The sequence below is a fragment of the Aaosphaeria arxii genome (assembly GCF_010015735.1).
Source record: "Aaosphaeria arxii CBS 175.79 unplaced genomic scaffold BU24scaffold_4, whole genome shotgun sequence".
Lineage (NCBI taxonomy): Eukaryota > Fungi > Ascomycota > Dothideomycetes > Pleosporales > Aaosphaeria > Aaosphaeria arxii.
Window position 1 is genome coordinate 338339 of NW_022983477.1, and position 12260 is coordinate 350598.

At 47.1% G+C, this 12260-nt stretch overlaps 6 protein-coding genes across 6 annotated transcripts; all 6 read left to right on the forward strand.

The window, feature by feature from the left end:
• Nucleotides 1-20: 20 nt before the first annotated feature.
• BU24DRAFT_175346 (uncharacterized protein) lies at nucleotides 21-1821 on the forward strand. The gene has a single exon (XM_033521561.1). The coding sequence runs from the start codon at nucleotides 159-161 to the stop codon at nucleotides 1476-1478; it is 1320 nt and encodes a 439-aa protein (XP_033383657.1). The 5' UTR covers nucleotides 21-158; the 3' UTR covers nucleotides 1479-1821.
• A 208-nt stretch (nucleotides 1822-2029) lies between these two features.
• On the forward strand, nucleotides 2030-3080 carry BU24DRAFT_421623 (uncharacterized protein). The gene has a single exon (XM_033527772.1). It carries the CDS (start codon nucleotides 2072-2074, stop codon nucleotides 2651-2653), a length of 582 nt encoding a protein of 193 aa, XP_033383658.1. The 5' UTR covers nucleotides 2030-2071; the 3' UTR covers nucleotides 2654-3080.
• A 108-nt stretch (nucleotides 3081-3188) lies between these two features.
• BU24DRAFT_390653 (glycoside hydrolase family 63 protein) lies at nucleotides 3189-5969 on the forward strand. Its single transcript, XM_033525078.1, has 3 exons — nucleotides 3189-3504; nucleotides 3570-5530; nucleotides 5596-5969. The coding sequence occupies exons 1-3, from the start codon at nucleotides 3282-3284 to the stop codon at nucleotides 5836-5838; spliced, it is 2427 nt and encodes an 808-aa protein (XP_033383659.1). The 5' UTR covers nucleotides 3189-3281; the 3' UTR covers nucleotides 5839-5969.
• A 569-nt stretch (nucleotides 5970-6538) lies between these two features.
• BU24DRAFT_480117 (uncharacterized protein) lies at nucleotides 6539-7277 on the forward strand (the record flags this gene model as incomplete). The annotated part of the gene is made up of 2 exons (XM_033533107.1): nucleotides 6539-6971; nucleotides 7024-7277. The coding sequence occupies 2 exons, from the start codon at nucleotides 6539-6541 to the stop codon at nucleotides 7170-7172; spliced, it is 582 nt and encodes a 193-aa protein (XP_033383660.1). The 3' UTR covers nucleotides 7173-7277.
• Nucleotides 7278-7890: 613 nt separating this feature from the next.
• BU24DRAFT_461573 (uncharacterized protein) lies at nucleotides 7891-8451 on the forward strand (the record flags this gene model as incomplete). Its single annotated transcript, XM_033531900.1, has 2 exons — nucleotides 7891-8332; nucleotides 8387-8451. The coding sequence occupies 2 exons, from the start codon at nucleotides 7891-7893 to the stop codon at nucleotides 8449-8451; spliced, it is 507 nt and encodes a 168-aa protein (XP_033383661.1).
• A 2030-nt stretch (nucleotides 8452-10481) lies between these two features.
• BU24DRAFT_408548 (uncharacterized protein) lies at nucleotides 10482-11036 on the forward strand (the record flags this gene model as incomplete). The annotated part of the gene is made up of 2 exons (XM_033525865.1): nucleotides 10482-10881; nucleotides 10936-11036. 2 exons carry the CDS (start codon nucleotides 10482-10484, stop codon nucleotides 11034-11036), a joined length of 501 nt encoding a protein of 166 aa, XP_033383662.1.
• Nucleotides 11037-12260: the final 1224 nt, after the last annotated feature.

Sequence of the window (12260 nt, forward strand, 5' to 3'; positions counted from 1 at the left end):
TAAGTATTCGTCGTTGCCCGCACCTAAACCTTCCAACCTTTTCCCTTTACCACACACTTGCAATCAGAACTTGACTATCAAATTGCAAACTCTCATTCTCAGACCAATTCCAAAACTTTCTCTTTCTTCTCCTCTCATTCTCTTTCCTTCGATTCAAAATGGCACCTACTGAGGTCGATCATTGCATTAGCCCCAAGACTCTCGATTTCCTCATCGAAGCAGCCGGCCTCCACGTACAGGCCTCAACCGACAAGAAAACCATTGTTCCTGAATGGTGCCTTGACCATCAGCAGCCTAGGCCTGGAAAGCTCCTCATCAAACCAATTCACGAGCCTGCTCACCGAGTCATCAAGCTTTGTGGCAGAGACGACTCCTCCTGGATTCGAAAGAACAATCGCTATTACAGCGGCGTTCGCAAGCCAGCACCCTCTGTCACTTCCAAAAGAACCGGCATGGCGAAGAATCTTAGTGTCGCGCAGTACCAGCGCCATTTGGTGCATCTCATGATGCGAATTTTCGCCTTGCGCACCGGAGCTTCGCCTTTTACCCTCATCCTGGACGACCTCAACCAAGGTTCAAAGACGCTTCTTGATGAACTCTTTCGCCGCGCCATGTCTCGCAACATCAACATCGTCTATCTCACCTTTGACCAAGCTGTCAAGCCCCACCCGTACATCCGCCACATCCCAATCTATCATGATGTCACTGGTGATCAGGTTCTCGCCGAAATCGATCGCGCCATGAAGGATTTCCACACCAGCATTGTTATCGTCGACTCTCTTCACGATCTCCTCAACCACAAAAAAGTTGAAATGGCTGCACTTCTCAACCTCGTTGCCGTTAAATACAGCTCCATGCTTTTTGGTATCTGGCACCAAGATGTGCTCCCAGCTACCGCTGAAGCCGACGCATACACACCACAGACACTCGATGTTATCAAGTACATGGCCACTACTATCATCACCTGCAAATCATTCGCCCACATGCTTGCAATTAAAGCTGCAAAAGAACGCAGTCTTCCAGAACCAACGCACGGCCTCCTTCAAGGTGCGGAAGGCATCGTCCAGTGCCTCGAAGCCAACGACATCCGCGGCATCGTACTTGAAGCTGAATTTCGTCGAAAGTCTGGTCGTCCTGAATCCGGAACTTACTTTCTACGTCCGTCTCGCCAAAGCGACTACAATGCTCCGCTCCCTGGCATGTTTCTCGGTACTCTCAAGCAGGAATTTGTCACTCTCCTTGACCTCGTCCCATCCTACGCCAGCAAAGAGGTCACCGATATGGTTAAAGCTGCTGCCGAAGAGATTCAGTCCACGTTCGACCTTGGTTTGACCGAAAAGCAGAAGCAAGCTCGTGACGGTGTGGTGCTTCCGTACTACGACGCACAAAAGTCAATGGGCGATGCTGGCGAGGGTGGTCGCATCCTTTACGACATGGGCTCTGAGGATGACTTTGACGAAGAAGAAGACGAGATATGAGCTGTTTGTGTTATTCATTGGCACTTACTCTCACAGCAGCGCTTCTACTCGACACCATCACTTCAATGGCACTTGGCTGGCACTCATGGTTTACGAATTCCTTCTTTCCACGGACCTGGATATACCCTTTCATGAGAGAATGGCCTCATGATCAAAACACCCCCTGGCGTTTGTGCTTGATTTTCATTCCTCTTTCCCTACTACCCTCCCTGATCTCACTACAGTGCGCATGCTCCCATTGGCTGGATGTGCACTTTTGATTTCTGATGGTGGAGGTTTCTGGTTCATCGGATTATACTGGAAGCTTTCGTTTTTGCCTTTACTTCGTGTATTTAGATGATAGATCAATTTAATCCCTATCATAGAATAACTAGCAGTCTGTTCCGTGACTATTGAGGCCCAACTGATCAGCAGGTTCCACGTTGGTGGTCGCTAGGCATCCAGGGCCTTACTGCAAATGACCCTTTTTCCCAAACTTGCTTTATCCGGTAATTACAACGACGCTAGGACCATCGACGAACCATTTCCCCAAACTTTACTTTCCATTCCACATCCAGTCCTCACATCCACATAACACAACAACGCTCACAACTATGGCTTCACGAGACGGCAGCGCACGCCTGCGTGATAGGGAACGAGACTACGATCGGGCCCCAACCCGTGACCGCGACGTCCGCGAAAGGAGAGACGACCGCGGCGGCGAGCCACACGACCGGCGCAATCGTTCCCGCAGTCCACGACACGAACGCGGTGGACGACGATCAGACAAGAATCGCTTTCGCTCGCGTTCCCCTGCTCGAGGCGACGAGCGTGACGAGAAACCCTCACGCGACGGCCGCGGCGCGCGAGAGCCGCCAAAAGGACCCCGTGGCCCTGGAGGAAACTATCGTGGACGCGATAACAGGTCTGGCGGACCAGTGAAGGCTGAAGTCAAATCTGAGGAGCCCGAAGATGTCAAGATGACTGATGCAGCGGCGCGCCCGGATGATATGGACGAGGATACATGGGAGATGATGAAGGTGATGGGATTCAAAGGATTCAAGACCACCAAGAACACGAAGGTCCCTGGAAATGATCGCAATTATGGTGTGAGAAAGGACAAGAAGATGGAGGCTCGTCAATACATGAACAGACAGGGTGGATTCAACAGGCCTCTATCCCCAGGCAGAGGATGAGCAAGTTGGGAGAACGACACGGCGAATCTGCATGCCGATTCCAAAAGATCACTGCACTCTTGGTGCATTTCGAGAGATACCCGGCCATTCGGCAAAAACACGAACAGAAGCAGGATACAGCTATGGCAATATCGATGTGACACTACCATATCGTGGGACACAATCGACTGGCAGATTTTTCTGAAAGACTGTCAGCCATGTCTTGGGAGTTGAGCCCTTGAAAATAACAAAGGAAAGCTCTATTTCGATCTTGGAGGATTCAAGGACGGAAAACAACATGCGAGTCAAAGCATATGGACCTGGAGCTTGAGTGGGATAATTGGGAGCCCCAAATGTTTATCCTAGCAGCATTCTCCCAGCAAGGCTTCAAAAGGCTATCGTTAAAATAATGAGCAATAGCCATAGAATATAATATGTTCAAATCCTATTACTTCGCCCGGGGAGGCCAAGCATGCAATTGCAGTGTGACGTGACCGGGATGTTTTTGGTAGTCCTTAGAACTCCGACCCCCGTCGACCAACCAGCCAGCTCTAACCGACGAAAGGTGTCCCCAACCCCACAGCACAGCTTCGAGAGAGAGCTCCCGCGCGCCCAGTCCACCCTCATTTTGACATCTCAATTGCATGTCATGGCGCGGAGTGTAGCATATCTCACCCAATTCCTGGGCTTACTTTCATTAGTTTCCCTCGCCAGTGCGCAGGTCGCCGAGATCGAGAAAGCAAGCAATGCCAGTTTACTATGGGGACCTTATCGTCCCAATTTGTATTTTGGTGTCAGGCCCAGGATTCCCAAGAGTCTGATGGGAGGATTGCTTTGGACCAGGGTTGAGGATTATCAAAGCGTTCAAAATAGTCAGTAACTTCTTCTCCAACCCCAATGCGGGCTACGAATTGTCGTCATAGGCTAACTTTTGTAGACTTCAGACATACTTGTGAGCAGCACGAGCTCGACGGCTATGGATGGGACGAGTACGATGTTCGCACGGGCGGTCGACAGACGATTCAGGACCCTGTCAATCGCATTGACATCACCACCGAGTTCATAAAATTCCCCGGAGGCCAGCACGGTGGAAGCTGGGGTGTTAGGATAAAGGGTACGCCCCGCGAAGATGCGTCGCCTGATCTGAAGACTACGGTTATCTGGTACAATACTTTGGAAGGGCTCGGTTCATTGGAAGTCGAAGGTGCGGACGAAGAAGAGCCAGGAATGGAGGGCGATGTCGTTCTCAAAGGGCATACTCCAGATCTTGGAGACTTTGAGGTGAAGGTTACCGAGGGCCAAGGTGACCACCCACGAACCGGGCACCCAAGCTATGACGAGAAACCGCTGGATCGCACATTGGTCCATACAGCTCAAATCCCCGATGAGGCCTTGTGGCAGGTCAAACCTCTGCTTTTTGCGCATATGAAGGGGCAGATTGATCAGTTGGTAGCTAAGTATCCTGAGGATAACCCACCACCTCCTGTGCAGGTGTACACCATTCAGCATCTTCCCGGAAAGGGAAACATCCATCTCTTCCAGAAGGCTTTCGAGGGGGCTTTCGAGTTCGATGTCCTTTTCTCGTCTGGTTCCGCTCCGGCTAAGATCACCTCCGAGGACCTGACTACTCAGATTGGATCTGTGACATCCGGTTTCTCTGAGCGCTTCACCAGTATATTCAAGCCCCAAGCACCTTTCTTTAAAGAACGCTACGAGGAGTTCTCCAAGTCGCTATTCTCGAATCTGATTGGCGGTATTGGTTACTTCTACGGCGATTCGCGAGTCGACCGCTCATACGACCCTGCTTACGAGGAGAACGATGAGGGCTTCTGGGAGGAGGCCGCTGAGGCTCGAAGCCGAAACCAGGCACACTTTGAAGGTCCTTCCGAGCTCTACACAAGCATCCCATCGCGTCCCTTCTTTCCTCGCGGTTTCCTTTGGGATGAGGGTTTCCACCTTCTTCCCGTCATCGACTGGGATGTTGATCTAACACTTGATATTATCAAAAGTTGGTTCAAGTTGATGGATGAAGATGGCTGGATTGGACGCGAGCAGATACTTGGTGCTGAGGCACGAAGCAAGGTGCCTCAGGAGTTCCAGGTTCAATATCCACACTACGCCAATCCTCCAACGCTCTTCATGGTTATCACAGCTTTCCTCGACAAACTTGATGCTCAGGGCAAAGCAAAGGACTCAAGCAGCCAAAAGGTACTCGCCGAAAAGTCGTACTACATGCAGCTCGCCAACCGAGAGGCAGCTTTGGAATACCTCCGTACCCTCTATCCGCTGCTGAAGAGACATTATTTCTGGTTCCGACAGACCCAAGCTGGTGATATCAAATCATACGACCGCGAGGCCTTCTCTACTAAAGAAGGCTATAGATGGCGCGGAAGGACACCCGAGCACATCTTGACCTCTGGTCTCGATGACTACCCTCGTCCTCAGCCACCTCATCCGGGTGAGCTGCACGTCGACCTTATCTCTTGGGTTGGCATGATGACACGCCAAATTAAGCGTATTGCCAATTACCTTGGAGAAGAGGATGATTCTGCCGAGTTCGCCAAGTATGAAGAAGCTATTATTCGCAACATTGATGATCTTCACTGGTCCGACGAATTGAAGATGTACTGCGACGCCACCATCGATGATTACGAGGAGAACAAACTTGTCTGCCACAAAGGCTATATCTCGCTCTTCCCATTCTTGACTGGTCTGATTGACAAGGATAGCAAGCGACTGGGTGCTGTGCTGGATCTCATTGCCGACCCGGAAGAGCTCTGGACCGACTATGGCATTCGCAGCCTCAGCAAGAGTGACGAATTTTACCACACCGCTGAGGATTACTGGCGTGGACCTATCTGGATGAACATGAACTACCTGGCCGTTTCTCAGCTACTTGTAAGTCCATATTCGTAGCAGGTTACTCAAACCATTAAGCCTAACATGCACTGACCACGTACCAGAACATCGCCCAACAGAAAGGCCCCCAGCAGGCTAAGGCCAAGAAATTGTACATCAACCTCCGCAAGAACCTCGTCAAGACTGTGTACGAGAGCTGGAAAGAGACAGGCTTCGCTTGGGAGCAGTATAACCCGGAGACAGGCAAAGGACAGAGGACGCAGCATTTCACTGGATGGACCAGCTTGGTGGTCAAGATCATGAGCATGCCTGATTTAGATGACGACCGCGTGAAAGACGAATTGTAGACACATGCATTGATGGAACATTGAAGATAGAAAAATATGGCGAGGGCTCAAAATCAAATTCTGTAGATATGATTAAGACTATTGAGAAGTCATCGAATATCACACTCAATCGTCCAACGTAATGGATTACTACCATTGTGAACTATGAGTCCGTATAGCAGTGTATGACAATAGCTCTGTCCAATCGAAACTTGATGCCCTCCATCATTATCATCCACCAAACGCCCTCGTGCAATCAAGTACCTAGGTAATCACACACCGCACAGCACACCCTGCCATGCAAACTTCCAACCACAAAGGTAATCAAAGTCCTCATTCTGATCCCTACCCAAGGCTCCAACCCAATTGCATCATCATCACTCGTACCCAATACCACTTCATCGTGACACATTCTCTGACTCTGTTATTTCTCACAAAGAAAATACCTCACGCACAAACCCCTCCTCGCTGTGACTCCTTTCATTACATTGAGAAAAGACCTCAACAAGGTTGATGCACTCAATGAATGGCATCGGTATGACCGAAGAGCACGGAGCCAACAAAGACGTAGAGTCATAGGTTGAATATATAAAAGACAGGCGAGTGGGCGATGGAATCTTCTCTACACTGTCAGTGTACACTTTCCATAGCAGCATTACCTCTTACAGCTTTTCATCATACACACTACCTACTACTTGTCTTTCAGAAAAATACCTTCGATATGTCTGCAGCATCAGGTTCGCAGAGATCAGGATCTGGCGGATCGATAGATTCACAGGCTGGACAGGCCGACGCAGCACTCGAGGCCCATTACGAGAGCACACAAACCGCTGCTGACGTGGCGGCAATGAAAAATGTGGACGTTAGCTGGTATTGCACAATCTCCATCAACGGGCAGGCAATGCATTGCTTGTGTCCATATCACTGCACACTTATCCAGAGGGTGATTGATAAACAAGATCAGGGCAATAACGCTCTGCCGCCTAATGAAAGATTCCACGAAGTGGAGGGACACACATGGATACCTCTCAGTCCCGCTCAAGAAGCCGAACGTTTCCCCACAGCTATGAAAGTAAACACAGTGGTGGGAAGTCAAGGGTACCAGCCACTTCAATGGACAGATTGTGATCATCACTTTCCTGTCTCAATCAATCGTAAGCTCCCTCACACGGTTGGAATTAGGAATTTACTAAATCCCTTCTACAGTTTTGAGAGCCACTCGAAGGGGTAGTGCCCGTTTGCAGATCAATGCGTTCATGGGCGATACCAATACAAATAATACAGAGGCGACAGCCAATCTTTGGAGGAACAATCCGACACTAGAATACGGCAGTCAATTCAATCCGAATTTGTGAAACAGGGGGCCAACAACCACCCTCGAGCCAATTTGAACTACCAAAGCATGGGCAATTGCAAGATAGGACTCTCATGTCCTCTGATTCCTTCCTCTTATAAAACTTCTCTCATTTAAACATCATTTTCCTGTCAAGACCTTTCTTTGTATTCAGTCACTACCTCGGTCTCATTATGTTTCACTTTCATTTTGGCAACTAGTGCCTCAATTTCCTAGTGTATCATTCTAGAAATCAAACAGTCATTACCACAAATTCTTTGGATATGCAATCATAAAATGTGCTCTATCGCGTAGTACTCTCTACTCCTCCAAGATAGTGAAGGTGCCTCCATGTTGAAACCGGCGCTCGAGTTCAAGCACACAACAATACACACCTACGTGATAGAGATTTGCTCTACGTAATTACTCTCTCGTCTAGTAAGTGAATGTTATTTCTCATGCACATCTGTGCTTCACATCGTATGGGTCTGCCTTTCGCAAGCATCTGTGCCACACTCTTAGCCATTCCTATGCAATGACTCTGTTCTATGACTGCAGCAGAAGAGTCAGCCGCATAGACTCATTGATCAGAGGGTATATAGAGGGAGACGTTGTATGTTGTACGTTGCTTTCGACATCACTCCTAAACATTCAATAGAATAAGTACCGGATATACCAGACAATTTTGCTATCCGAATCTCCACATATTGACTTGAACTGTCAACGATAACGCATCAAACATGCCGGCACTAGAAATAGAAGACTCAGAGTGGACAAATGGAACGAGCTCACCAGAAGAGGGGCAGATCGAGTCCCAAGACGAACAGCGATCACCACCTGGGCCTGCACCAACAGAAGAATCCGGGATGTCCACACCATCGGTCTCGGCACCGAAAGATTATACGTATGCTGAGGTGAAGGTACACGGAACAAAACTGCTAGTCTATTCCAGACATCATAGTAAAATTCTCGAGAGAATTATTAATCGGCAACCCCCTGAGCAAGATAGTAACCCCCCAATGGTCGAATCGCTCCATCTCGAGGATGCCTTGGATAGTCTATCTCAAGCGCGCATCGAAAGTGATTTTCCCGAGCAAAACAAGGTCGTGAGCGATTTCGACAACATCAACGACGCTGCGAAGTGGAAAGTCTGTGAGCATGGTGGGCGCATATCAGTCATACGTGGGTTTCAGATTATGCTCGAAACTTTGCCATCTTTGCTAAAATATAAAACAGTCGATAAACTATTGGAGGAAAGGGCGAATAGGTATGGAATCAGCATGACCAATGGCAGTCACTGACGAATAGTCGCTGTCTCGTCAGAGATGTCGACTTCTCTTCAAACGGCGGTGGGAATGGGGATATTTGAAACCTGCAGAGAAAGACCTCTATTTCCCACCTGTTGCAATTTCTTTTATTTCACCTGCTGAACAGTCCTTCCCGAAATCTTTTCATTTCTCATTTGGTGCTTGGTTTCACTATTTGTACGGAACAGTCTTTACCAAGATCTTGTTATTCCTCTTTTCTTTTCTTTCGTCTTTCACTCAGGGTGCCATCACCATTTATTCCCTTGCAGAATTGTTGAACATTTCCCAAGAATTATTAGTCTAGATTATCTAGAAATATTGCAATACATTATGAATGACCTCTTACAAATAATAATATCTCCCACTGTTATGACTATCCAGATGGCCGCCTTAGAGTATTCATATGTGATAAGACTGTGCCTTACAACTATACGTCACTACATCTTGACTCTTTGTCAGCCATTATATGTATAAATGCTAGATTTTGGAGCTGGAAATGACTGTTTCTTCAAACCAAACTCTTATACCGCGATTCTTTCTCATACTCGTTGCTCAACGATTACATCTTCATACACACAAACATACGATCACTTTTCCTTGACAGACATACAACTTTCGACATGTTGATACCTAAGGACAAGCAAACAGCAACAGCAGGAACCAAATTAGAGGAGTCTACTGTTAACCACGCATCTCCCGATGGTGTCTTCAACGCTCAAGTCACCTTAGGAGAATATACATGCTATATCGACTGTCAAGAGCACATTAAAGCTCTTTATGATAGAGTCGCGCAACAGGACGAATGGATTGCTACGGAGAAAACCATCAAAATTGCCGATGAGAATCTACCTATTATGACAATCGCACTGGAGTTTGACGGTGTTTACAAGGAATCTGAAGCAGACTGCATTCATGTAAAGACAAACGCACGGCTGTGGAGAAAATGTAAACACGGAAAGAAGGGATCAAGTATGCGTAAGTTTGCGAACAGTCATTTCCAGATCTCTCGTTAACACCTTGCATAGTCCTCAACTTCCTCGACGGCAAAGAATGAGGTCCCTATATTGAGTTTCCTAGAATGGTTGACGGACCTGTTTCTACCATGCTTTATTACGCATTAGAAGGACTTCTTCAAGGTGCAACAGTCGTTTCCGCTGTCTAATTGTAATTTCCTAGCCTGATTTGACAGTCATTACCGCCACCTCTTTGTCATTTCCAGTCTAATCTACCAGTCATTACCGACATTTATTTGCTATGCTCTCATAGATAGAGTCACATTTCAATGGAAATCACTGTTCTACAATATTTTGAGTCACGCCCTGGTTTGAATCATATGTGTTCCTTTATGATGTTTCAGATATTTTGGTTGTTACTCTCCTGAAGTCGCAACATGACGCTCATACCAACAACCTATCGCCACGCCTCGTCTTATGAGATGTACTTCAGTGGGGCTGATTTCTGATGTCCCTGAAGCGCAAGACTACGAATAAGGGAGGATGGTCCATTTACAACTACGTAAAACGAGCGTAGATTATTGATGCCATTGGGTCAAAGATGACCGTGTAGGTGTTTGGCATTACCTGGAGTTCATATCGTCATGCTTAATCTCGTGAGCTGGTCTGACCACTTCTGAAATCAAGTCATTTCAAAACAGTCAGTATTTTATACTTCTCGTCAAGATTGTCCAGAGCATCGTAATATACCGTGCTTGACTCTTGCTTTGCAGAGTACTCATAACCGCGTCATCTGTGACTGGCAAAGTAAAAGACTCACTTGGAGCATGAGAGTCATATTTATTGGAGGTCTATAAGTACTGCTCTCTCGTTCCTAATTCTCAATTTCACCCCAGCAATCCTTTACTTGTCTTATGAGATATTCCAAACATCAAATATTCACCGAACACGATTCTTGAGCAATATAATTTCCTCTTATTATACTTGCTTCAGGATACCACCAAGAACAAGCCAAAACCAACCTTACAGTCAATAGCCTGGAAGACGAAACCCCACCGCTCCTTTGTCTCGATGTCTTCCTCAACGCCCTTCGCCCCCTCTTCAGCCAACACAGGCCAACATGAGGATCATACCCATGCGATAGCATTCCTGTACAGCGATAAAACAACATTCTTATTCGTGGATTGCGAATACCATACTTGGTTGCTCGGGGAGCTACTTCGCCATCAGTCAACGAGTGACAGCATTGACGATGTGAAGATTGGAGTGAAGCAACTTGGTACCGAAGCAAACCCATTGATATATGACAAACCATGGCTTCTTGAGGATCGTAATGTTTATAGGAATACACATCATAGTTTCGACGATTACATACGGACAGATTCTTGGTGGACAGGTTGGATACGGTGCTGCGACTTCCACCATGGTTACCCTGCTAACCAACGCCGTATATGTCGGACCAGTCTCGCTTGTGAGTTTATTGATTCACGTGCGATTTATTTGACAAATCTCTAACTTGTCACAGTGTGGAAGTGGATGGAGGAAGAAAAACACAAAATAGGTTCACCCAGAAGCAAGAGCGGTCATGATCGCTTCCCAGATTATATTCTGCAGACGCTCTCTTGAGCGGATCCTCTATTCACCTTGGCTGCTTATGGTACATTTTGTGGCCTGGTAAGAGGACATAGGCGATGCGGATATCGCGTGTAAAGGAAAGTGCGAGGGGTTAAGGTTGGACAGTGCTCGAGGGGCACTACCAACCTGGGAGAGGATCGATTACTTAGGTACCTAGGTAGGTAGGTAGGTACCTAGGTGGCTATCTGTTCAGCCTTTTCATTCATTGCATTTTGTGCGTATAGCTATTTCCTCTGTAGAGGTATCTATGCGCAACAACTGCTCCTTTGTCGTTCGTTAAATCTCAGCAGGCTGGACAGATAGCTGCCTAAATACATTCATTTATCCATACGAATTTTCTTTTCTGTTTTTCAAATTTTCAAGTTTTGCAGTTGACCAAGAACAAATGATGTTTCCCCTCTTCTGCTAAATCTCTCACCCAAAGCCTTTCTCATCTCGCAAACTGGCATGCTCCAGGCGTGATCCATGCGTAAAGCCAGTGCGTGTACCCTGAGCCTCTCTTGAGTTACAGTCATTTCATTGTTGAATCTCATATTTTTCTGACATGTGTAAAGGCTTACGCCAGTTATGACAATAACTTGATACTTAGCTTTCGTAGGTTACTCCACGCTCTTCAACTCATAGGAAGAGTGAGTCCTCTCCACTCATCGACGAAATGAGCACTCTCACTCACTGACAGCAGTGAATTCTCACCAATCATAGCCGAAAATGTGTCCTCTCCACTCATCGCAAAGAGTGAATCCTTCCGAGCAGTAGTACAAGCTTGGACTCAGAATGTGTGGAGTCATATGTAGAGAGAGATATATAAATCAGCCTTCGCAAGAAAACCTTTTCATTTTTGCAACTCTACAGTTGATCTTTGAATACTTCTCACTTCATTCAAATTTCACGAAACCTGTTCTCACTCATTACCAAAACCCTGCATTCAAAATCCAACAGACCCATCTTCATGGCAACAGGAGCTATAAGTCAGGATGTGGAAATCCTCCCGAACACTCATTTTGTGAAAGCAACTATAGGTCCTTACAAGAGCAAGATTCAATATATTGACTGCCACCAGCACGCACAGGAACTCGGGAAGATTATAAGAGAACAGAAAGATGGAGCCCAGGTTGGAGTTATCGACGCAAGAAACATAACCAACCCCCATCCAGACTTAGAGAAAGAGTGGTTCCCTCAATCTGTCAACGAAGGCACAGGCCAAACACCTTGGAT